General features: G+C 39.5%; 1 protein-coding gene across 1 annotated transcript in view; it reads left to right on the top strand.

Annotated features, from left to right (window-relative positions):
* The window catches only part of RORB (RAR related orphan receptor B), a 187,417-nt gene that overhangs the window by 111,539 nt on the left and 51,938 nt on the right, over positions 1 to 23,940 (top strand). The window contains exon 2 of the mRNA XM_029920314.1: positions 22,271 to 22,356. Coding sequence (XP_029776174.1) covers positions 22,271 to 22,356 — 86 coding nt within the window. The remainder of the gene's footprint in view (positions 1 to 22,270; positions 22,357 to 23,940) is intronic.

Below are 23,940 nucleotides of genomic sequence, written 5' to 3'. Positions count from 1 at the left end.
ATACATATATATGCATATATACACATATGCACTAAAGACCCTCAATAGCAAAACCTTAGAACAAATTGCAGACTAGAGCCATAGGACCAGGGAGGTAAAACTGTATCACCAGCACTCTTCTTGAGACACGAGAAATTAGGTACTGACAAACTAACCCCAAACACTTTTTTTCTTTTAATGTTTATTTTTGAGAGAGACAGAGACAGAAACAGAGTGTGAGTAGGGGAGGGGCAGAGAGAGAGGGAGACACAGAATCTGAAGCAGACTCCAGGCTCTGAGCTGTCAGCACAGAGCCTGATGCAGGGCTCGAACTTGTGAACCACAAGATGATGACCTGAGTCGAGGTCTTACACTGAACAGACTGAGCCGACCAGGCACCCCTTACCAAGCACTTTTTGATAATGTTTATAATATGATAAGACCAACAGGACCACAGAGCATCATATTTTCATTTCAGCAAGGCTGTGGGCATCCTACAACATGTGGGCTTTAGGGAGTCATCACTGATTGATCAGCAGGAGAATGCAATAGTGAAACTGGTTGTGTTTCAAAATGCTGAACCTCCCATCCTTGAACGTAACCAAACAGATGCCACATGGAACCAGGGAAATGTGTTGGCCCTCCTGCAAAGTAGGCTTATGTACTGGGGATTCATAAGGGTAGGTATTTAACTCAGTTACCAGAATATTAGATACATTCAACAAACATGCATTTGCTACGTGAACAAATAAACAACTCAAGAAGTTGGGATTCGGCCATTTCCAATGTTCAGGTCTCAACACTTAAATCGCTTGGATTTAGAATTAGATAGCAAATTAGACAGTGTTTCCTCAATATCAAAAGTATTAAAAGCAAAACAATGGAAATAATAAAAAGATCAGTGGTTGCTTGGGGAAGTGAGGGGAAAATGAATTGGCAGAAAGCACAGGGTTTCTAGGACAGTGAAAATATTCTGTATGATTTTATAAATTTCAGTCATTGTACATTGTCCAAACCTATTAGAATGTACAACACTGAAAGTGACCCCTAATGTAAATTATGGACTTTGGGTGATTACAATGTGTCAGTGTGGGCTCATTCTTGTTAACAAAAAAAGTACCAGTCTGACGAGGGATATTGATAATGGGGAAAGCTGTGCACATTGGTGAGCATTGAGTATATGGAAAATCTCTCTTTCAAGTTTATTGTAAGCCTAATACTGATCTAAAACATAAAAGCTTTTAAAAATATTTAGCACTTTTTTATGCAAATAACAATTACTTGTTCTTCAAAGTCTACCTTATATATTTTACCCATCTAATAAGTCAGATACTGAAAAGAATTTATTTTATAGAATACCTGGAAGTTATTTCTGTTCATTTCCTTAAAGTTTAAAACTTGACATCTTGGAAGAAAGCTTAAGAATGTGTTAGTATTTGTGCAACCAAGACTCAAGATTTCTGCATTTTCATTTTGGGTTGTACCAGTGAGGCCATGCAATAAGTATATTGCTGGTCTCTTTTTGTTTTTGATTCTACTGTTTATGTAATTTTCCCTTGAATGGAAAATAAATAGGAGCATCATAGGGGAAATGCTTGGAAATGTAAATGGTTTTTATAAGACGGGCTTGAACCACATTAAACCAATATTAAATATTTATAAGCTCCATCACCACAATAATCTAGCTACAGATTAAAGTAGTAATCACTACTGTACGCTATCTCAAAAAGTAAAGTGTTCAACTTTCTTCAGTAGGTTGTGCAAGGTAAGTGTCTCCCAAGGGATTTTTGGCATGATTTGGAAACTTTTTGGATACTGGCGTCTAGTGGATAGAGATGTTACAAGTTTGCTGTTGAGCAGTGGCGTAAGTGATGCATTTATAAAACCATCCGTAGATTAACACATGCAGTAGCCTTCTGGAGAATGTATAGTTTCGACTACAAAGAAGTATATATCTATTTAAAGTGTATATTTAATTTTACTATATACCCTTCGGAAACATCATTTTGCAAATGCAATTTTGACAGAACAAAATGTAGTCATGACTGGAGAAACCCTTTTCACTGCTTACCTTTCAATTTAGAGGACATGATGCCTTTCAAAGTCCACGTCCACAAAGACAGAGACAGTACCCACCTTGTTCCCTACTAATGTGATCCCTACATTATTGAATTAAATGTTTATTGAGTGCTTTCTGTATGCCAGGGTATTGGCTTAGAGCCTTTCACGTCTTTAAAACAAATCCATGAAACAGTAGTTATTTTCCTATGTTACCAAGGACGAAACAGTGGTTCTGAGAGCCTGAGTCTTGGGGGGCTCAGGTCATGATCTTCGGCTCAGGTCATGATCTCGCGGTTCATGTGTTCAAGCCCCACACCAGGCTCTGTGCTGACAGCTCAGAACCTGGAGCCTGCTTCAGATTCTGTGTCTCCCTCTCTCTACCCCTGCCCCACTCGTGTTCTGTCTGTCTGTCTGTCTCTGTCTCAAAATTAAATAAACATTTAAAAAATTAATGCATAGCTCCAAAATGATGGAAACAACCCTGCTCAGATTCTGACATGCGTTCATTCTTCTCGATGTCTTCTATACCTGCTGCAGACCCTAGGGTGTATATGAGTCTTTAGTCATTCTGATCCATTACTCAGGGAATAAATCGATGAATGGATGTACAACTTGCATGTAAAGACTTCAGGAAAAGGGTTCTCCCAGTTTTTTGGAATCAAAATAAGACTATTGATATATATATATATATATATATATATATATATATATATATATCACATAACACATACATATGCTACATATACATATATAAGATAACATCTACACGCACATATGCATAAATGATAGCTGACATTTACTAAATATGTACTATCTTAGTCTATTCAGGCTACGATAGCAAAGTACGGTAGACTGAGTGGCTTATAAACAGGGAATTTCTCTCAGCTCGAGAGGCAGAAGCTCTGAGATCAGGATGTGGCGTGGTTGGGTCTGGTGAGAGCTTGTCTAGGCTGCAGACCACTGACGTCTCATTGTCTCCTCACAGTGTGGAAGGAGAGCAAGAGCGCTCTCCAGGGACCTTTTAGAAAGACACTTAGCCCATCCATGCCGGCTCTACCTCCTGACCTCATCACTTCCCAAAGTCCCCACTTCTTAATACCAACATATTGGAGTTAAGGTCTCAGCCTCAGCATCTGGGGAAACGTAAGCATTTAGTCTGTAACGTCTACTATGCTCTAGATACTGTTCTCAGGGTTTTAGATGCATTTTACCTTTTACCTTTCAAATGGCACAGCAAACTCAGTGAGGTGGGTATTATTACTGCCGTTTCACAAGAGAGGAAACTGAGGCACAGAGGAGTTGTGGCTTGCTGTCATCTTATAACTGTTACATAGCAAAGCCTGGGTCTGTATCCAGACACTGAAACTCTAGAATTAGTCGTCACTATTTCATCCTGCGGGGAATACTTGGCAATATTTGAATATGTTTTTGGTTGTCACTACTGCAGAATGATACTGGCATCTAGCGGACAGACAGACAGAGGCCACAAATAAATACCATTCCCAGAAAAGCTGCCCAGAAAAAAAGAATTAGCCAGCCTAAAATGTCAATAATGACAAGGTGGGAAACCTCGCTCTGTAACCTACCTTTTAACATTTCTCTCTGCTTCTGCAGAGAATTAGGGAGAAATCATAGAAATCATGAATATGACATCTGCCTTTCCTGGTGATTAATTCTTACCTGCATTTAATCTCACACCTCTTTTAATTTTAATTTTAATATATAACAACAGTATATTATACTGTATATCAGAATCATCTTGTCATCTTCTGTAAAATTAAAGTAAAAATGCCAGTCTCACTTCCAGAAGTTCTTACTGACTTGGTCTGCAGTCTCTTGGGAATCCGATTTTTTTTAATTCTCCAAGTGATTTTAATGTGCAGTTAAGTTTTGAGATGTTTGTAAAAACAGAAAGCAGAGGTTTTTAAAGTACAAAACACTTTCTATTCTTCACTGAGGTAATATCAGAGTAATGGCCCAGAGGACTGAGTGCTTATTTTGTGCTTAGGACTGTGCTGAGTGGTTCACAGGAATTAACTCACTTTAAATTCTTCCACACTTCCATCAGGCAGGTGTTCTAACGGCCATTTTACAAATGATAGAACAGAGGCGTCAGAAGATTAAAGAACTTGTCCACACCGCATGACCAGTATGTGACAGAGCTGTGAATTAACTCTAGCTCCTCCTGATTGAAAACCCGTGCTGTAAACCCATGACTTTGAACCCTCAAAGCCACCTGGTGGGTTGTGAACGCATGGAGTACTGGACACCCGTCTGCCCCCGCCCCCTCCCCCACGCCAGAGTTTCTGATTCAGTAGGTCCAAAACACGTCCAAGAATTTGTGTTTCTAACAAGTTCCCAGGTGCTGCTACCGATCTGCTTGTCTGGGGAATGCCACCTTGAGAACCTCAATGCCAAAGAGTTTCCTATGAAATCAAGCTATTTCTCTCTGCCTCTTTCTGTAATATTTATGTATTTATTTCTGGGAGAGAGAGAAAGTACATGCATGCATGCAAGGGAGGGGGAGAGAGGAAACCCGAGAATTCCAATCTGACAGCACAGAACCAGACACGGGGCTCAGTCCTAGGAACCATGAGATCATGACTTGAGCCAAAACCAAGAGTCAGACACTCAACCTATTGAGCCACCCAGGCGCCCCAAGCCATTTCTCTTTTATGACATTCCTTTTGTTTAAGAAGCTTCATCTCTCATGTACTCCCTGAATTTTGGGAATTGTTTCTTTTTGTTTGTTTTTTTTAAGAACTTTTCTGTCCCTCTAGCTTAATGACTTGTGATTCCCAGGACAATCTAAGTACCACGTTGGCGTGGGAAGTCTATCATAGCCTTGGCCGACAGGAGAGTGGGGTCAAGGGAGAGCCATCCAGGAGGAGAGGTCAACTAATGATAATACTTCTAACCAGAGAAAAAGCAGTGCACCAACAGGACAGAGGACAACAGGACAACAGTTCAAAGAGGCAATTAAATGATGGGCAAAGGGGATGAAGGGAAGAATAGTAGATTAAGGAGAAGGAGGAAATCAAGAGAGGTTACTTGGTCCAGCCTCCTTGTTCCTACACTAAGATCAGTTACAAATAACAATTAAATAAAGAACAAAAAGAGGCAAAAACTTTTTTTCTTAACCTTCCCTATTTCCACAAAGAAGCAGCAAGCCAATAAGCCCCGAAGATCCAAAGATGAGCCAGAAAAGTGAAACATGGGCTAAAGGAAATGATGGGAGCAGACAGACAGTGAGACTTCTGTATGGTCCCCCAGTGATGGAGTCAATCAGTAGGCCTATCCTCACCCACTGACGGGCTCCATTCATTTTACTGAATCCCTGCGCTAGACACCGGGAAACACAGAGAGTGCTTATCCCTAAGGAGCTTATAGTCAAGGTTAAACATAAGCATATGTGAAGGATTAATGAAGAACACCAGGACCAAGGAGTGGTGGAGACGTAGGGTCCCAGGGTAATCGTGATGGTGGGAGTGGTCAGTGATCTCGTGGGTAGGGGTTGTGATCTTACTTTAGAAATACACAAACTGAAGCACAGAAAAAGTTAAGTAACCTAACCCAAGAATTCAGAACCAGATGTTCTGATTCAAAGTCCAAGGTTTCCCCCCACTGTATCTAATCATTCCAAATTACAATAGCTTCCCAGGCTTCCTCAGAAGATTCTAACTCAGTAGCTGGTGGATGTCAGGAATCTGTACGTTTGACGGGCGTCTGTGGTGATTCTGAGACACATTCCAGAGGTCTTCAGTCCTGGCTGTGCATTAGAATCACTTTGGAAATGTTTAAAAATTCCAGATGCCCACACAAAACAAAAAAAAAATGGAAGGTAAGAGGGAAATCCCTGGGCATCAGTGTTTTCAAGTTCTCCAGATTATTCCAGTGGACATCCAAAGCTGAGAACCCCTGGGCTCAGCTCCACCATGCTGACGATATTAAGTGGCCACCTCTGACCACCTCACCACTCCTTGCCTTTCTTCCCTTTGAAAAGCAGGTTCAGTGCACCTGGGTGGCTCAGTTGGCTAAGCATCTGACTCTTGATTTCGGCTCAGATTATGATCTCCTTGATTCGTGAAGTGGAGCTCCATGTCGAGCTCTAAACAAACAGATGCTCTCTCTCTTTCTCTCCCTGCCCCTCCCTGGTTCTCTCTCTCTCATGCTCTCTCTATCTCTCAAATAAATAAACTTGAAAGGAAGGAAGGAAGGCAGGAAGGAAGGAAGGAAGGAAGGAAAGGAAGGAAGGAAGAAAGAAAGGCAGTTTTCTACTACACTGCAGGCCAGGAAAAAACAGAGACGTTTAAGAGAAGAGAGGAAGAGAAGGGAAGATCAAGAAACCATTTGTGACAAGTGATTAGTGAAAAGAAAATAAGAGCTGCCCCAGATGGTAGAAAGGAAAAGGTGAGGAGAAAGATTTGAGATTCATCACTGAATCAATCTGGTAACTGAAAGCAAAGGTTAAATAAAGCTGCCACTCAAGAGCATTTTGCTCTCACATAAAGATCATGCTCTTTTCTATGGAAGTTAAAGCAATTTTTACATAGTAATAGATTTATCCTTCCTGGTGAAGAAGGTTGAGACTCAGAAATTTCTGTCTGGGTGTCTTTGTCATTCTTATTTTAGGAGTGGGAGCACTGAGGCATTCTGGGAGAATGAAGTCACTTTAGACCCACCTGGCGCTGAGTCCTCAGACTGGGTTCCCGGCTGCATTGCCAAAGGCATGCTGTAAGGCATGCGTGTTTTCTTCTACCACACTCTTCTAAGTGCCCGTGCTGTATTAATTATTCCATAGACCACTATGATCCAGCATTTGGAAAAACAGGACTATGGTACTTACATTCATGCCATTCTTCAGTCCTGGACCTCAAGAGAGGGTCTAGGATCATTGGAACATAGTAATTCTGAAGGAAATTTGCATTATCCTTTCATAATCACAGAGACGACCCTGTTTACACGGCATATGCCTATTGGATCTGTTTCCAAAGGGATGAGAACAAAGGAGAATTTAAGTACAGCATAAATATATGTTATAAACAATGTATTTCCATACAATTCCGGGGGGGGGAGGGTAATGTTTTTAAACTGCTGACTGTGATTTAGCAAATGCTGCATTCTTTCGTGAATAAGCGGTATGAAAAGGAAAAACCAATATCCTCCCTCCTGCCTTCCTTGCCTGGGCAGCCCTTCACCCTTACTTAATGAAATGGAACGGTTGATGCCTTTAACTCCCTCTTCCATTTAATCTCATTAATGCAGTCTGTTGGGATTCCAGTTGTAGAGTAACACTAAGGCAGCGTTCAGATCTCCAGGGAAAAGTGCGATATTTCTCAGTTAGACTTTTAATTGCTAACGTCAAAATGTGTGAGAACGAGCTCAAAACCAAAGCTGACGCCACTGGTGAGTTTTCCATTTTCTTCTCTCTTCTGACGCTTAGCTGTATGAACTATCCTTCAGGCGAAACAGGAAGTGTTTAGAAGCTCTCAGCAAAATAAATTGACGGCGAGATGTGGAAAGGATAAAATACTTTCTGACTTGAGAATATATATAATAAATAAGCCACTCAGGCTTTATTTTACACTGGAGAACATATTTATATGTAAGTATTATCATACCCTGTAGTGAATTACCAAATGCATAAAATTTTGAGAATGAATTCAGGTAGTAAACTGTCACATTACACGAACATGAGGTTAACTCTATGAACATTCTTGTCACAACTTTGTAGCTCTGATTTTAGTCATTGGCATTACTATTGTTATGATCATTTCACTTTTCTGACTTTTAAAACGTTCAGTGTATAAATATATTATACCAGAAAGTTTCCCTTTCTGTAAGAAATCTAGTTTCCAAAAATAAAGAAAAGAAGAAGAAGAAGAAGAAAAAGAAAAAGAAAAAGAAAAAGTCTATTGGGTTGAATGATGATTAACAATCAAGTGAATCCTATTTGAGTTTTTCTACTAAATTCTTTTACAAGTTAGTACCTAGTTCTTTAAATGCACATTATCTCATAACATAGAATATTTTTGAGGATTTGTTTTAAAAATATATCAGGGCAATATGATATATGATTTGTTGCCATTTTTTGGCTAGTACTAACCAGCAATGAACAGTTGGAAATATTAAAATGTAAATTAACATAATTGTTTGTTACAAATAATATAAAGCTAATGATAATTCAAAAAAAGTTACTAACCAAACTAAAACTGCTCAAAATATTATCTAAACTCAGAATTACATCTTTGCAAGATGCTTCGAGCTTCCCGGTGCTTGTAATTTTAGAAAAGAATGGATATTTCAATGCAATTATTTGCTGATTTCACAACGTATGTATTTGAAGATTGCATTGGTAAAATAAGCCATTACCAGCAGACTGCAGTTCTGACATCAATGGAGTCTTTAAACAACTATTTATCCTTCCTACTGACAGATTTACTCAAGATATTGTTGCTATTGTTGTTTAGAAATTAATAACACTGGACGTATTAACGTCTATGCACTTAATCCTCTTTGGGTCTGAATTACAAATTAGCAGAGGCTGACAGGTGACCATAAATGTTCCTTTCTCTCCTGAGTTGGTGGGGAGGGAAGAAGTAGGAATTTTCCCTTTGTTGTAAAGTTACAGAAAACAGTTTTTGATTTCAAGAGCATGTGTGCGCACACACACAACTCATTTTCTTAAATGAATTATATGAGCAAATATGTGTTTACATATTGCAAAGAGAAACAAATATTTTACTTTCCTTTTAAATTCTAGTGGAATTGAAAGGAATATTCTAAATTAAAGCTGCAGCTTTTTAAAAGTCACTACAGTAGAATACTTAGTAGTGTGCTTAGCAATTTCTGGTTTTCACTAGTCTTTTTTCTCTATTATTTTTCCCCAAAATAAGTGTCTCTGCTGCTTTGAAGTAACTCAAACCTCTAAAGAAATGACAAAAAAAGAAAAACCACTTTACTTTTTCCTGCCAATGCAGTCCACTGGGAGCCTCAAAAGGCCTTCAGTAGAAACGAATGTATAGGAAACGGGACAGCCATAAACATCCCCATGCAAATGCTATTGTGCACTAGCAAACAATGATTGTGCATTTTCTGCTTGTAGAAGTAAAACAGAAACCTGGTAAAGTGTATTTTGAAAATGATGATAGTTGTTCTTAGTGCTTGGTTACCATTGGCCCTGCAGCTCTTTCCCCAGCTTACATAAACACGGAATAAAGCTGTGACGGATTACGTGCAGCACGCTGGATCTGATGAGCTCAAAAATAAGGTAGCTTGGGTCCTATAATATTTTGGATTATGCTGGTAATCTCTTTAGGAAAGTGTGCAGTATCAGCAGAACAGACACTTTGGTCTTCGAGGGAGCTGTACACTCATAATTCTCCATTTGTTGAGTGGCTAAGCTTTTGCCTACATTGACAGAGAGCCTTTGTGATGTTTAGCATAAGGTGAAATTATAAGACAGAGCTTTGAGAGTGACATCCTGTGATAGCACTTGACCCCTAAAAAAATTTCTGCTGCTGCGTGAAGGTGAGAACACCTTCCTTTAAAATCTCTGGGTCTCCTTTTTGGAAAAAGGCCATTTAGTAAGGATGAACTAAACCAATACATGCCTTTGCTAGACCATAAAATGATATAATAATGTAATTCTCAGTGCGGAAACTTGCCATATATTTTGCTCTTGTAGCATATCTGTGTTAATAATAAAATAAGGGGCTCCTTGGTGGCTCAGTCAGTTATGCATATAACTCTTGGTTTCGGCTCAGGTCATGATCTCACAGTTCATGGGTTCAAGACCCGCATCCGGCTCTGTGCTGGCAGTGTGGAGCCTGCTCATGATTCTCTCTTTCTCCCTCACTGTCTCTCTGCCCCTCCCTCATGTGCGTGCATGCACTTTCTCTCTCTCTCTCAAAATAAATAAATAAACTATAAAAATTAAAATGAAAGCTCTTGTAGATGATACAAAAATGAGTGCCTATGAGGCACTTGGTGGAGGGGGGTCAATCAGTTAAGCGTCCTGTTTCGGCTTAGGTCATGATCTCACAGTCTGTGAGTTTGAGCTCTGCATTGGACTCTGTGCTGACAGCTTGGAGCCTGGAACCTGCTTCGGATTCTGTGTCTCCCTCTCTCTACCCCTGCCCCATTCATTCTCTCTCTCTCTCTCTCTCTCTCTCTCTCTCTCTCTCTCTCTCTCTCTCAAAAATAAACTCTAAAACATTATTTTAAAAATGAGTTCCTAAAATCTGAGTTCTTAGAGTACAGTCACTGATGCCATTATACGTCCAAAGTGTCCTCCCATAAGTGAAAACTCTCTAAAGTCCTGTTGGAGTGTCTCTTCATGCAAATTTTTACCTAAATCAACCCTCTGATGGCAAAGAAAGTCTTTGAAGTAACTGTTCCTTTTCCATCTCATTCTCTCTCTTCCCTTCTCTCCCTCTCTGACACATAAGACAGATGTAAATACTTCATCTATATTCTAAAGTTTATTTATATAATATTTGCTGCATCAGGGGCTAAGGGAATATTAAAAAACAGATATGCTTATAAATTTGAAAGGGTGACAAATAATACCACTGTTTAGCTTTTGGTCAGTCAAGCAAATTATAGGACTTTACGAGCCAGTTAAATAACATTATTACATTGGGGGGAAGGGGGGAATGTGAACATGGTGCTAACATTGTGATATTATGTGGACATTGTCTTCATGTGGGACAATAATCCACCCAAATATCTTATAAGATGATGACATATCATTTTTTTACAAGGTTTCCCTTTTCCAGAGCAAAGGCATTGAAATTGGTTTCTGATCACTGCATTTTAGATATAACTCAGTTCTCTCTGTAGTCCTCCCTTGTCTCTTTTTTAAACATATTTCAGGGTGCCTGGGTGGCTCAGTCGGTTGAGCGTCCGGCTTCAGCTCAGGTCATGATCTCATGGTTCATGGGTTCGAGCCCCATGTCAGGCTCTGTGCTGACAGCTTGGAGCCTGGAGCCTATCTTCAGATTCTGTGTGTGTGTGTGTGTGTGTGTGTGTGTGTGTGTGTGTGTGTGTCTCTGACCCTCCCCTGATTACTCTGTCTCTCTCTCAAAAATAAATAAAACATTTAAAAAATTTTTAACATATTTCAAGAGATTTAGTCTTTCTTTTCCACCAAGTAGGGAAGACATGGTTTTCTTAATTTTGAACTCTCAGAACACGTGCTGAGAACTTCAGGAATGGTCTCTACTGCTGCTATCAATGAAGAAAATGAGAAGTAGTATTGTGTACTTTCCATCCCAAACTTGGGATTTTCTTGGTGTGTGTGTGTGTGTGTGTGTGTGTGTGTGTGTGTGTGTGTATGTGTGTGTGTGTGTGTTTAATTGGTGTTTCTGTTCCAATCTTTGAATTTTTAGATATATAATTTAATGTCTTTATTTTCAAATTTGTCATATGTGTCCCAGGTAATTGGTCTTTCCAAGTATTCTTTTTTAAAATATTTTTTAATGTTTTATTTATTTTAGAAAGAGAGAGAGACAGTGTGAGCAGGGGAGGGTCAGAGAGAGAGGGAGACAGAATCTGAAGACAGGCTCCAGGCTCTGAGCCAGCTGTCAGCACAGAGCCTGACACAGGGCTCGAATCCCCGAACTGTAAGGTAATGACCTGAGCTGAAGCCAGACGCTCAACCAACTGAGCCACCCAGATGCCCCCTCTTGAAAAGAAAATAGAATACGAACCACCTCTTAGAGCTCAGTGAACAGTAATACTCTATTAGCCATATGAAAGTGTCAATGCTGAGTGTTTTCTTGCACAAAAAAAAGTGGAAATTTCCTGTAGTTCAACCTGTTGACTATGTCTTCTACAGATAGAAGGCATAGTCATTTGATAATTCTGAAAGCATTCTGCTACTATTTACCTTCATTTAACCCCAATAACAAGGCCCCTCAAATAAGCTTACATTCCTAGTGTGAAATTTCACTCTCATCGTTGAATTTTCCTCTTTCAATTGTTAGTTGCCAATTATACGTTTACTGTTTTCCTCCATCCTTACTGTTTGAAGTCCTGCTTGCCGTGTAAGACCTGGGTCAAAAACCACCTCATACACCAAATTTTCCCAGATCCCCCCAGCTAAAATCAACATCTCTTCCCCATGTGCATCTAGCAGTCCCTCAGTCTGCCCTGCATTCAAATTACTTAGACCTGTGTGTGGCTGTCCAATCACTGTATTCATTTTGAATATGGAAGCTTGAATGTGCATGTATTTGTGGCCTACAACACATAAATATTGGCTGCATTAATTGTTCGTAAAGTATCCCTCACTTGTCTCAGGCTATCTCAGATGATCCTTACTACCTCGATAAAAGAAGGATTTTTGTGGAATTATTTTAAATAATTAATAGAATGTTGAATGTATTTCTAGGTGTGCAGAATAATTGACCACTCACTCCATATATCCACTTACACCCCACACACATACAATATTCCTCTATTATTAATAACTTGCAAGACTGTGGTATATTTGTTACAAATGATGATCCCATCTTGATACATTATTAACTATAGTCCATGCTTTGTATTAAGGTTCACTCTTTGTGCTGTATCATTCTATGGGTTTCAGCAAATAGACATGTATCCATCCTTATACAGAACAATTTCACACCCCTATTCTCTGTGTCTTACTTACTTATGGTCCCCTCCATCCTCTGAATCTGTGGCAACCACTGATTTTTTTTTTTACTATCTCTATTTTGTCTCTTCCAAAATGCCATATAGTTGGAATTATACAGTATGCAATCTGTCCAGACAGCCTTCTTTCACTTACCAGTATGCCTATGTGATTTTTCCATGTCTTCTCATGGTTTGATAGCTCACCTTTTTTTTTTTAATCACTGAATAATATTCCTCGTCTGCATGTCCCCAGTCAGTTTATCCATTCATCTGATAAAGGACATCCTGTTTCGGGACATCTGGGTGGCTCAGTCATTTAAGTGTCCAACTCTTGATTTCAGCTTGGGTCATGATCTTATGGTTTATGGGATCATGCCCCACGTTGGGCTCTACACTAACAGTGCGGGAGCTTGCTGCAGATTCTCTCTCCCTTTCTCTCTCTGCCCCTCCTCTGTGGGCACTCTCTCTCTCCCTCTCTAAATAAATAAATAAACATTAAATTTTTTAAGGATATCTTGTTTGTGGGGCAAATATGAATAAAGTTTCCATCCACATTAATGTGCAGGTCTTTGCATGGACAGTTTTCAATTGAGTTGCTGGGTCACATGGCAAGACCGTGTCGTTTTATAAGAAACTACCAAACTGCCTTCCAAAGTGGATGTCCTATTTTGCATTCCCACCAGCGACAAATAAGCATTCCTTTTGCTCTGTATCCTTCCTTGTCAGCATTTGGTATTGTCAGTTTTTTAGATTTAGTCATTCTGATAAGCATGCAGTTGCATCTCATCGTTGTTTTAATTTGAAATTCCCTAAAGATATAGGATGTTGAGCGTCTTTCCATACACTTACTTGCTATCCATGTATCTTCTTTGCTGAGGTGTATGCTTCTGGTCTTTTTTTTTTTTTTTGAATTTTGAAAACTCTTTGAATATTTTGAATAAAAGCCCTCCATCAGATACATGTTCTACAATATTTTCTCTGTCTGTGATTTGTCTCTTCATACTCTTCATGCAATTTGATTTTTAACGTAGAAAACCTGCCTTTTTTTCATCTTGGAGCCTTTGGTCTTTCTGAATTTTTATCAAGGGAATCAAGCCTGCCTGTTCACTCGGCGTCATCTGCATAACCAGGTGTGTAGAGTTCTCCATCCTTGTTCTCCTTCAGTGAGGGCAGTGCCCCATAAGCTTGAGCTTCCTGTTGCAGATGTCAACTGAATGGTGATGAGGGAAAGAGGCTCAGAAACACATGAAGGAATGACAGAGAGACAGGGTTTTCATGAAGCAAAATAATCGCTGTTTTCTTCTTTCTATAACCAAAAATTAACTGTCAAGAACACATATCTTCTTTTTTTTTTTTTGTAATATGACGTTCTCATCACATGGAGTTTTGGTTTGGGAACAGACACCCTGAGGTGAAATTGTAGAATATCTTCCCTTTCTTTCTTCCAAAACTTCTCAATCATAGAGATGCAGTTACAATGCACCTTCTGAGTATACTGGTCTGAGGTAGAAGTAATGTCTGAGTTTCTAACAGGCACCCAGGCGATGCTGTGCTGATGGTTTGGGACCACACTTGGGGCACTATGGCTCAGGGCAGTGTGATGACAGATGGGAGGAAAATAAGGCGTGGCCATGGTGACCACTGAGCTCTGGGTTACCTAATCTGCCTTCACGAGACAGGGCAGCTTTCCAAATGTATCCAGAATTACCACAGAGAGCTGAAATGAGTTCGTTTCTGTTTCAAATATCCTTTGACCTCCTTACCTTCACCAAAGGCAGTGCAAAAAATTGTGCAATTAACATTTTTAAATAGGAAAACTACTTTTGAAAATCTTCTCAAGGGAGATGTTTTTTGTGGCCAGAGTATCCAGAGAGTAAGCTAGTGGGCTGGACCCCAAGAGCAAGTCCACAAAGTCCACAGAAGAGGGAGGACGTGCCACCACACAGCGTTACAGCCCCAAAACGATGTAGACACCATCGACATCGTGAAATCTGTAAAGGAGACCTGGGACACTGGGTGTTAATTACAGTAATGCAAGATGTTTCTGGCTTTTCTTTCTTCTGCCTTGTCAATTAATGATCAGGGTTTTTTGTAACTAACGCTTCAAGTGTCCTACTGCCTTTTGAACAAGAGAGAGATACCTAACAGACAGTAGCAGAAACTGCTTTTCCTGAATTCTGTAAAAGCTTCTAATTTCCCTTAATGCCAGAGGAATTAAAAACCCCGTTAGTTCTCAGGATAGCTACAACTATAATTACGTGGACATACTAGAGCAGTTCTTCTCAAACTTCAATGATGTCTGTCTTAGGGAGCTTGTTAAAAAGCAAATTCTGATTCAAATCGGTCATAGGTAAGTCTTGATCCTTTGCATTTCTCCCATGCCCCCAGATCATGCCAACGGCACACCGTGAGTGGTCACAGAAGACATTACTGCTTTCATCCTGAATGATGTCAGATCCTACACACACATTATCTCATTATAATTAAACCCTTTGATAGGGCAAGATGTATTTAATGGTAATTAATTCATAGCTTATGAGTTTAAAGCCACTACGACTTCCAAAGGGGATATTTCACTTATTATCAGTAATTGCTATTAATGATAATACTAATTGCTGCTACTGGCCTATGTTGGTCTCCTTCCCTGTTATTTCAGTCTTCTGAAGAGGTAGCATTGGCAAGCAATTCTTTGGGGCTGAATGCTTCTATGTAAGAGAAATCAACTCCCATCATAATAATCCTATAAATCATGCCTTTGAAAAAAATCATTTTTTGCCATTCTCATTTGAGAGTAATTTTTTTCTTACCCTAGTTTCTGATGGCATGTAGTATAGGGATATAATAATAGAAAAATAAATGTTATCTGTAGGTCACCCAGAAGCTGTCGATCAACTGAAGGGAAGTAAAGACCCACATAAACTTCCTCCCAGAACATTACAGAGGAGAGAGAGGAGAGGCTAAGAAAGGGAGATTCCAAATGTTGATACAGGAATTGGAGGAATTCTAGTAAGAATCAAAGTGCACTGAATTGCATGAACTACACATGATGTTTAAGCAGGAACCTGGGATTAAGATGCTGTGTGCCCCGAGCAGACATATGTGAACACATACCTGGTCCAATGTCAGGAATCTTTTCGATTCAGCACCTAGCTTTATACTGAAGCTCAAAGATGTTTACTTCTTTTCCTGAGGGTCTCATTTCCCCACACTTCCATTCCACCTCAATCTTGGGGGCTCTTTTCTGATCAAAGTTTAGAGTGGAGCCAGATCTTAGAAATACTTGCTTCATCCTGTAGGTTTGCTTTTCCATGACATCAGAAGATTGTATGCCTCATAAAGCCAGAAACCTACCTGTCTGCTGGTGAAGTGAGGGAAAAACTACAATCAGGGATTTTAATGAGGACTTGCCTCAAATGACGGACAAGACACAACTTGGGCTACTGATACCAGGTGCAGGGGGAATTTTCACCAAAATAGTCATCCTTATGGGAAGTTTTGTATGTGCAAATTTCGTTTCATTCAAACATTAAGAGTTTTTCCTGCACTGCCCACTTTTAGCAAAACTGTAACTTTCTGGAAAACGGAAACTAAGGAGCAAACCCAGTATCCACGAGTGGAAGTTATTGTGGACTGAGTAGATGCTTATTTCCCTTAAGAAAAAAAAAAGGCAGAAAACAAGACAGTACAACTATAGCCCAAACCAAAGATCAGGACAGAGAGAGAATTATTGGTTATTCCTTCATAGTTTCATTTTTTAAATGTTTATTTATTTTTAAGAGAGAGAGAGAGAGCACAAGTTAGGGAGGGCAGAGAGAGAGGGAGACACAGAATCCGAAGACAGGCTCCAGGATCAGAGCTGTTAGCACTGAGCTCTATGTGGGGCTCGAACCCACGAACCATGAGATCATGACCTGAGCTGAAGTAGGACGCTCAACCGACTGAGCCCACAGGCGCCCCATCCTTCGTATTTTCATATTATCACCTTGTTTCTGGGTTTTATTTCTCCAATAGGAGACTTATCACATCAGAATCACTTGGGGACCTATTTCAAAATATAGACCTACCCTGATCACAAGATTCTGAGTACTACTCCTCAACCCAAATATGGGAGATTAGTATTGCTGAAAGCCTTTTTTATAAAAGGGGATATGTCGAATCTCTTGGCTGTACTGAAAGAAAGAAAATCAGGTTTACTGTTTTAAAGAGCTCCATAAATTCTCTTGTGGTCTCTATAGAAAAATTTTTTTTAAGTATTATCTGGACCTAGAGCCTTTCCTCAATGGACTTAAAATGCCCAGACTATAAAAAGGGTCAGGTTACTCTGTAGGAGATGGAATGGAGAATTGAGAGCCGCAAGAAGACACACAGTAGAAAGTACTTCAACCAGAAAGTACCTGAACTGTTCAGTGTGACCACATTCCTGATGGATTCTTTTAAGAATTAAGGTATTTTGGGGACACCTGGGTCACTTAGCTGGTTAAGTGACCAACTCTTGATTTTGTCTCAGGTCATGATCTCACAGTCCATGGGCTTGAGCCCTGCATCGGGCTCTGCCCTGACCGCACCAGAGCTGCTTGGGAGTCTCTCTCTCCCTCTCTCTCTGCCCCTCCCCTGTTCATGCTTGTTTGCTACCTCTCTCCTCTCTCTCTCTCAAAATAAATAAATAAACTTAAAAAAAGAATTAAGGTATTTTGGTGCATCAAAGCGATACGTTTTCTAGTGAATGCTCTAGCCTGCATTAATTCATCTCATGTAACACTTGCCTTCACCAGCAGGATGTTCTGAGGAACAGAACAAAAGATGTGTACATTTTGATAATCAGGAAGAACTGAACACACTGTGACTTTGTGCAACATTGTAGTCAGGGGCGCTAAGCAAGGAAGGGCCTTCAGAAGGTGCTGGGGGAGAGGAAAGAAACCACCATCTTCAAAGAAGACACAAACTGTGACTAGTTTATAATTGTTGAATAGGACCTTCCTGCCAAATCACGGGGTGTTAAATTATTTGTACTTCATCAAGTGTCCTAATATAAGGTACAGCCTCAAATTATTTTCAATCTTTCATGATATTCTTTAAGAGTATCATTTCCCCAAAAAAAATTATATATGCTTTTGTATACAGAGATTTAATTAGTAAATACAACATTAACTATAGTCTCCCCAGAGGATTACCAAGAGAAACAATGTAAGTGAGTGAAAGATAGAAGAAATGGAGACACTGAGAAATGAGCATACCTCAAGCCATCTTTCAGGGCATTCGGGCTCCTCTACGTTTGTCTCTCAGAGAACGCTACCGTCAATTAAATCCATGAGTCTCCCAAAAGGAGGAAAGTTGAACTTCCCCCCCTCAGTTTCCCTATAGCACCTTCACTGTCACAGCTGGTGGGGTCCAAGCCACTAAATCCCCCCTAGACATTCAGCTTGAAGCCATGATAAATAGCATGTCACCAGATCTGCATTCACTGCAAGATAACTGTCCGGGGAGACAGTGGCTGGAGTAACGGCAAGACCTTTAGAAGTGGCAAACATTGGAGCAATAATGTCATGTGTGGTCCTTATCAGTGCCTGAAATACTCCACCTCGAAGATGTGCTTTATAAAATACATAGTATGAACTATGACGTTGTAGCTCAGAAGCAGTTATTTTAAATGAGAGCAAAGGAAAAGGATGAGTGCTTTCAATTATTTGAATTTATCTTCACCTAGGGCACCTGGATGGCTCAGTTTAAGCATCTGTCTTTGGTTCAGATCATGATCTCACGGTTCATGAGTTTGAGCCCCACATCAGGTGAGCTCAAGCCCCACATCAGGTGAGGATGATCCTCACTTCCAGTGAGTTTGTGTCTCACTTTGGGTGAGCTTGAACCCCACCTCTAGTAAAACACGAATCCTGTTTGGGGTGAGCCCCATTTATCTCTCTCTCTCTCTCTCTCTCTCTCTCTCTCTCTCTCTCTCTCCCCCACCGGCTTACTTGTGCCCTCTCTCTCTCTCAAAAAAAAATATTTTTTTTTATTTTCACCTGTAACAAACCTAATATGCCCTAATAGGTAAAAATGGTCGCAGATTTTCCAAACTGATAATCCCTCCCCACACCTATCAATACACATACACACATATATCCTTTTAAGTGACTTCTTTCTCTTTAAAAATATTGTTTAAATGTTTATGGTTCTTCGGGATTACATGTTGAGCTAAGATAATAAATATGTATAAATATGCAGATGCTCTATCAAATCATTCCTGATCCCATTTGTATTTCCCAAGTTGTAGGAGATAACCTTTGTGGCTTTCAAAACCGTCTTCTTACACCCTAGGGGGCAAATTACCTCTATTTTCATTTCCTTTAGAGTGAGATCATTTTATAATTAAGAACTTATTGAAGCAGATTCTCCCCATGTGTAAGTTACTCCCTGGGGAGTAATTTATGCAAAGAGCGCCTCTGACTTAGTATCACGTAAGCTTAACAACTGTACAATGGATACCTGGTATTTTTAGTCAATTTTGTAATCATTATAAAGAATCCACTGTTTGAAAGTTATCACTAAAATAAAGTACACATTATGTATAGTGTCATTCTTTTGTGTTTTTTAAATAAGATTTTTAGTAGAGGAATAATAATGTGGCTTGTCATAATTCTCATCCAATAGCATTAGAAATACTAGTTAACAATGATTCTGATGCTGATAAAAACTGATGTTTTGTAGCTCTTCACTATTTGCAAGCTATTCTACATAAAAGATCTCATTAAACCTCACAAATCTATGAAGTTTGTCAGCTAACTTTATAAACCAGGAAGCAAAATAGGACTTTTATCTTAGCTATGGACCCAACCATTAACAGATTAGAGACAAGAATCCAGGAAAACAGAATAGAAATTACACCAGATCTCAAGAAGATGTGGTATATATACACAATGGAGTACTACATGGCAATGCGAAAGAATGAAATCTGGCCATTTGTAGAAAAGTGGATGGACCTCAAGGGTCATGCTAAGTGAAATAAGTCAGGCGGAGAAGGACAGATACCCATATGTTTGCACTCATAGGTCTAACAGGAGAAACCTAACAGGGGACCATAAGGAGGGGAAGGGGGAAAGAGAGTTGGGGAGAGAGAGGGACACAAATCATCAGAGACTATTGAATAATGAAAACGAACTGAGGACTGAAGGGGGAGGGGAAATGGGGAGGGGGTGATGGTCATGGAGGGGGGCACTTGTGGGGAGAAGCACTGGGTGTTATATGGAAACCAATTTGACAATCAACTATTATAAATTTTTTAAAAAATTACACCAGATCTCACATTTTTCCCGTATCACAATATCTTGAAAACAAATACTAGTTCATGTAATCTGAAAGTTGAAAAAATAGAAGCAATAGAAATACTTAGGCTAATAGGTATTTTAGTTGACTTTGTCTCATCTCCTGATATTTTTATCATTGTCTCTTTAGCTGGTACTATTGGAATAAGATAGAAATCTAAAATTGTATTCATATGGTGTCTTTGTTGGTGGGCATAGAAAGATCACTGAACAAAGTATCAGGAAAATTGGCTAATTTCTCATGGTCATCTCCCAAATAAATGCAAGGGCATCATTTCCAAAAGAAGACTTGGATTCTCAGTTTTCCCATATGAAAAATAGGGTCATAATGCTCAGGTTTTTTTGCTTGTAAAGATGGTTTGAACATACTGGGAAATACTGAATTTCAAAAAAAAATTTAATATGCTCTCCTCAAGCTGAGTATTATCTTTTCTAAAAATGTAAAATAATAAGAAAATGAGGGTTATGTCTTGCATTTATCTGTTTTGTATATTCAAGGGTAAGAAACTGTAGAAAAGCATCCACATGGCAGATTGATGTACAAAGCATTTTGAGGCATATTTTGCATAATTATTTTAAATTGGGAACGAGAATAGCAGATCTTCCTGGTGTGTATAATTTTAACAACACTTAGAATAAATACTACCAGATACATAGGAATTACTACATTCTAAATAAAGTTTAGCTCATGGATTCATCCATAACCTCAATGCTGATACCTCAAAATCATCTTTCCAGAGGCCTCTGTATACAGGTGTTTGCACACGCACACATGCAACTTGGAAATCCTGTGCCCCACCATGGTCCACAAAGTAGTTGTCTTACCAACAACTTTACTTGTGTCAAAACTCCTGTTGAACCTCACTTTCAAGAGTGAAGAGAGAAGTCATCTTTGTATTCTTCATCAGTTTCTACCTCTGTGTCCTTTCCTTCATTTATCTTCATTGAACTTTCTATTTGCTTCTCCCTCTCCACTTATCCTATGCCACTGATATAATACACGCTTTAACTCCGGACACTGGGGTCTTCTGCCTCTTTCCAGTTAGTTAAAGTACCCAAACCACCACGTTGATCATGTTGTCACCCCGTTCCCTTCCTTGAATCCTTGTGGCCAGTGGTAGCAGGTGGAAATTCCTCTGCCTAACTCCTAGGAGCTTCATAATCTCTTATTGCTTCCTCTACCCAACCATACAGCCCATATTTCCAGTAGAGCCGAGTTGTTTGTCTCAACGATCATGAGCCACAGTCATTCTGGACCTCCTTCATTCCATTCTGCTTGCAGAAATGCCCTCTGCCTTTCACTTCAGCCCAAGTGCATTATCGCAGTCTTCAAAATCAACCCTAATGTCTTCATCTTCATGAAATTATTTTGTTCATATTGAAGTCATAGGAGCCACATGTTCTATCATTTTTTCCTGATTTTCCATGCATTTTTTTGTTTTATGAATGAAATTATCTGTGTCATTAATATATCATATCTTGTGTCAACAACTTTTTTTATTTTAGTGGATGTATGGAGTGTGTTCAATAAATATTGTCACCATTGACATTCTCACAAGTAAACATCCAGCCACATTATTTATAGAATCACACCCCCCCACTCCAGTTTTACTTTGTTTACTTATTTAAAATATTGTTGAAATAAGGGAGCATGATAGCTCTCAGTGACTTAATGTTTGAAGTACAAAATAAGAAAACCAAAGTCAAGGGTTCAAGGAATTTTTTGGTCAAATTAATAACCAGGTCAGGTTTATTTTTGCATATTTTTTTATTTTTTAAGTTTGTTTATTTTCAGAGAGAGTGCACACACAAGCAGGGTAGGGGCAGAGAGAGAGGGAGGGAGAGAAAAAAGATCCCAAACAGGCCCCAGGCTCTGAGCTGTCAGTGCAGAGCCTGACATGGGGCTTGAACTCACGAACCATGAGATCATGACCTGACCCTAAATCAGGAGTCATACGCTTAACTGGCTGAGTCACCCAGGCGCCCCAATAACCAGGTCAGTTCTAAAAAGAAGAAAGCAGTGAAGTAAGAGTTTAGAAAACTTCCGGTCCCTGGTTATATTCTGTAGTTTAGAAAAAAAAAAAAAAAAAGCAAACCATTGTAAATGGATAGATACCCTTTCACTTAGAAGAAGCTCCAGGAAGCCATTCAAACAGTGGTGGGTGACCCCACCCCGGGGTCTTCAAACATTCAGGTCATGCAAGGGGGAGGAGGGGAAGGAGACAGGAGGGCAAGAGGAAGAAGCTCAAAATGTCTGTTTCCCCTTTCAGCACAAATCGAAGTGATACCATGCAAAATTTGTGGCGATAAGTCCTCCGGGATCCACTACGGAGTCATCACTTGTGAAGGCTGCAAGGTAGGGGTACAGTACTGCCCACAGCGTCCGTGTTTGCCCCACGCACCTGTACCTCACTGTGCCTGCGGTGACATCTTTGTAAAGAGGACCTGCTAACGGATTCTCGGGCTTGCTGCTGACCCTCAGGGATTTCTGCTTGGCGGGTGGGTGGGCTGACTTCATGGGCCTTTCAGCTTTTTGTGATTGTGTAACTGGTCAGCAGCGATTGGAAAATGGATTGTTACTTAGGAGCTTGAATTATTCACCTTTACAGAGATATAAATCCTGCCTCTTGATCTTTTAACAGAACTATATTCAGTAAACTCAAGAGCATTTATTACTTTATGAAACAACTAAAGGTTACGGATGGTAAGCCAATGGTCTATATTTCTTTATCTGCTTGAAAAAGAAGTTCAAGGTAACAGTTACAATATGCATACATTCATCCTTTATTCTCACATTCCAGACAAGAAGAAGTAGAATCATGGAGTGTTAGAAGGATGCCAGATAACCTCTAAAGTAATTAAAAATTATCTGCCCCAACCTCCTCAGTTTTCAATGAGATAATGAAGTATAAACGAGATTATGTCAATTGGCCAATGTCACTGATCTAGTTGGTGAAAAAGTATGGCCAAAAACACAGGATTTTTCAATCTTGGTCCAGTGTGCCCCTCCAAGGACAACTGAACCAATCCTTCCAAAGACAAACTAATTCCTATGATCAAGATGCTCTTATAAACACAAAGTTGAAAATATCAGTTAACATAGACCTAATCTGAAATAAGGGAAACTTGAAAATTCACAATAAGTGTTTAAAATTCTTCCTTAGAAGGAAAAATGAGAGAGAGAGACTAAGTATCAAGGAGGAAATAAACAATTCCACACCAAATTTCAAAGGGCAACATGTCACAAGAACAAAATGCAGCTTTAATCTGCAAGTAAAATGTTGGCAAAGTTATTGATGAAAACAATTATGTTTTTGATCAAAGACAAAAGCAGTTTGGGGCACCTGGGTGGCTCAGTCGGTTAAGTGTCTGACTTTGCCTCAGGTTAGGATCTCTCAGTTTGTGAGTTCGAGCCTGGGGCCTCCTTCAGATTTGGTGTCTTCCTCTCTCTCTGCCCCTCCTACACTTGCACTCTCTCTATCTCTAATAAATAAATAAAACTTAAAAAAGATTTTTGTAAAGATGCAAGCAGATGCAATCAGTAGACTGTGGGCACCGGCTAGCTCAGTCAATAGAGCATTCAGTTGTGAGTTCAAGTACTACATTGGGTAGAGATTACTTAAAACACTTTTTTAATTAAAAAACAAAAAGCAGTAGCCTGAAAGAGATGTAGTGCACTCATAGATTCTAAGGACTAACCTTAATCCTCACAGAGTCAAACATATGTGAAACAAAACATACCATAATTACCCAGCAGTGATCCTATGTGCAAACTTGACAATGCCTTTATAATGGTCTCAAAAAGTATGATTTCTGAAATTGAAACTGAAGCCAAGGAAAAGAAATAAATGAAACTACTGTGGGAAGAGGGCACAGAGAAGGGAGAATAATGTGAATGTAACTAAACCAATGACATCCTGACCTGCTTCAAAGGTGATTA

Source organism: Suricata suricatta, chromosome 13, assembly GCF_006229205.1.
Source record: "Suricata suricatta isolate VVHF042 chromosome 13, meerkat_22Aug2017_6uvM2_HiC, whole genome shotgun sequence".
Taxonomy (NCBI): Eukaryota; Metazoa; Chordata; class Mammalia; order Carnivora; family Herpestidae; genus Suricata; species Suricata suricatta.
This window is presented reverse-complemented; position numbering and strand designations above follow the sequence as displayed.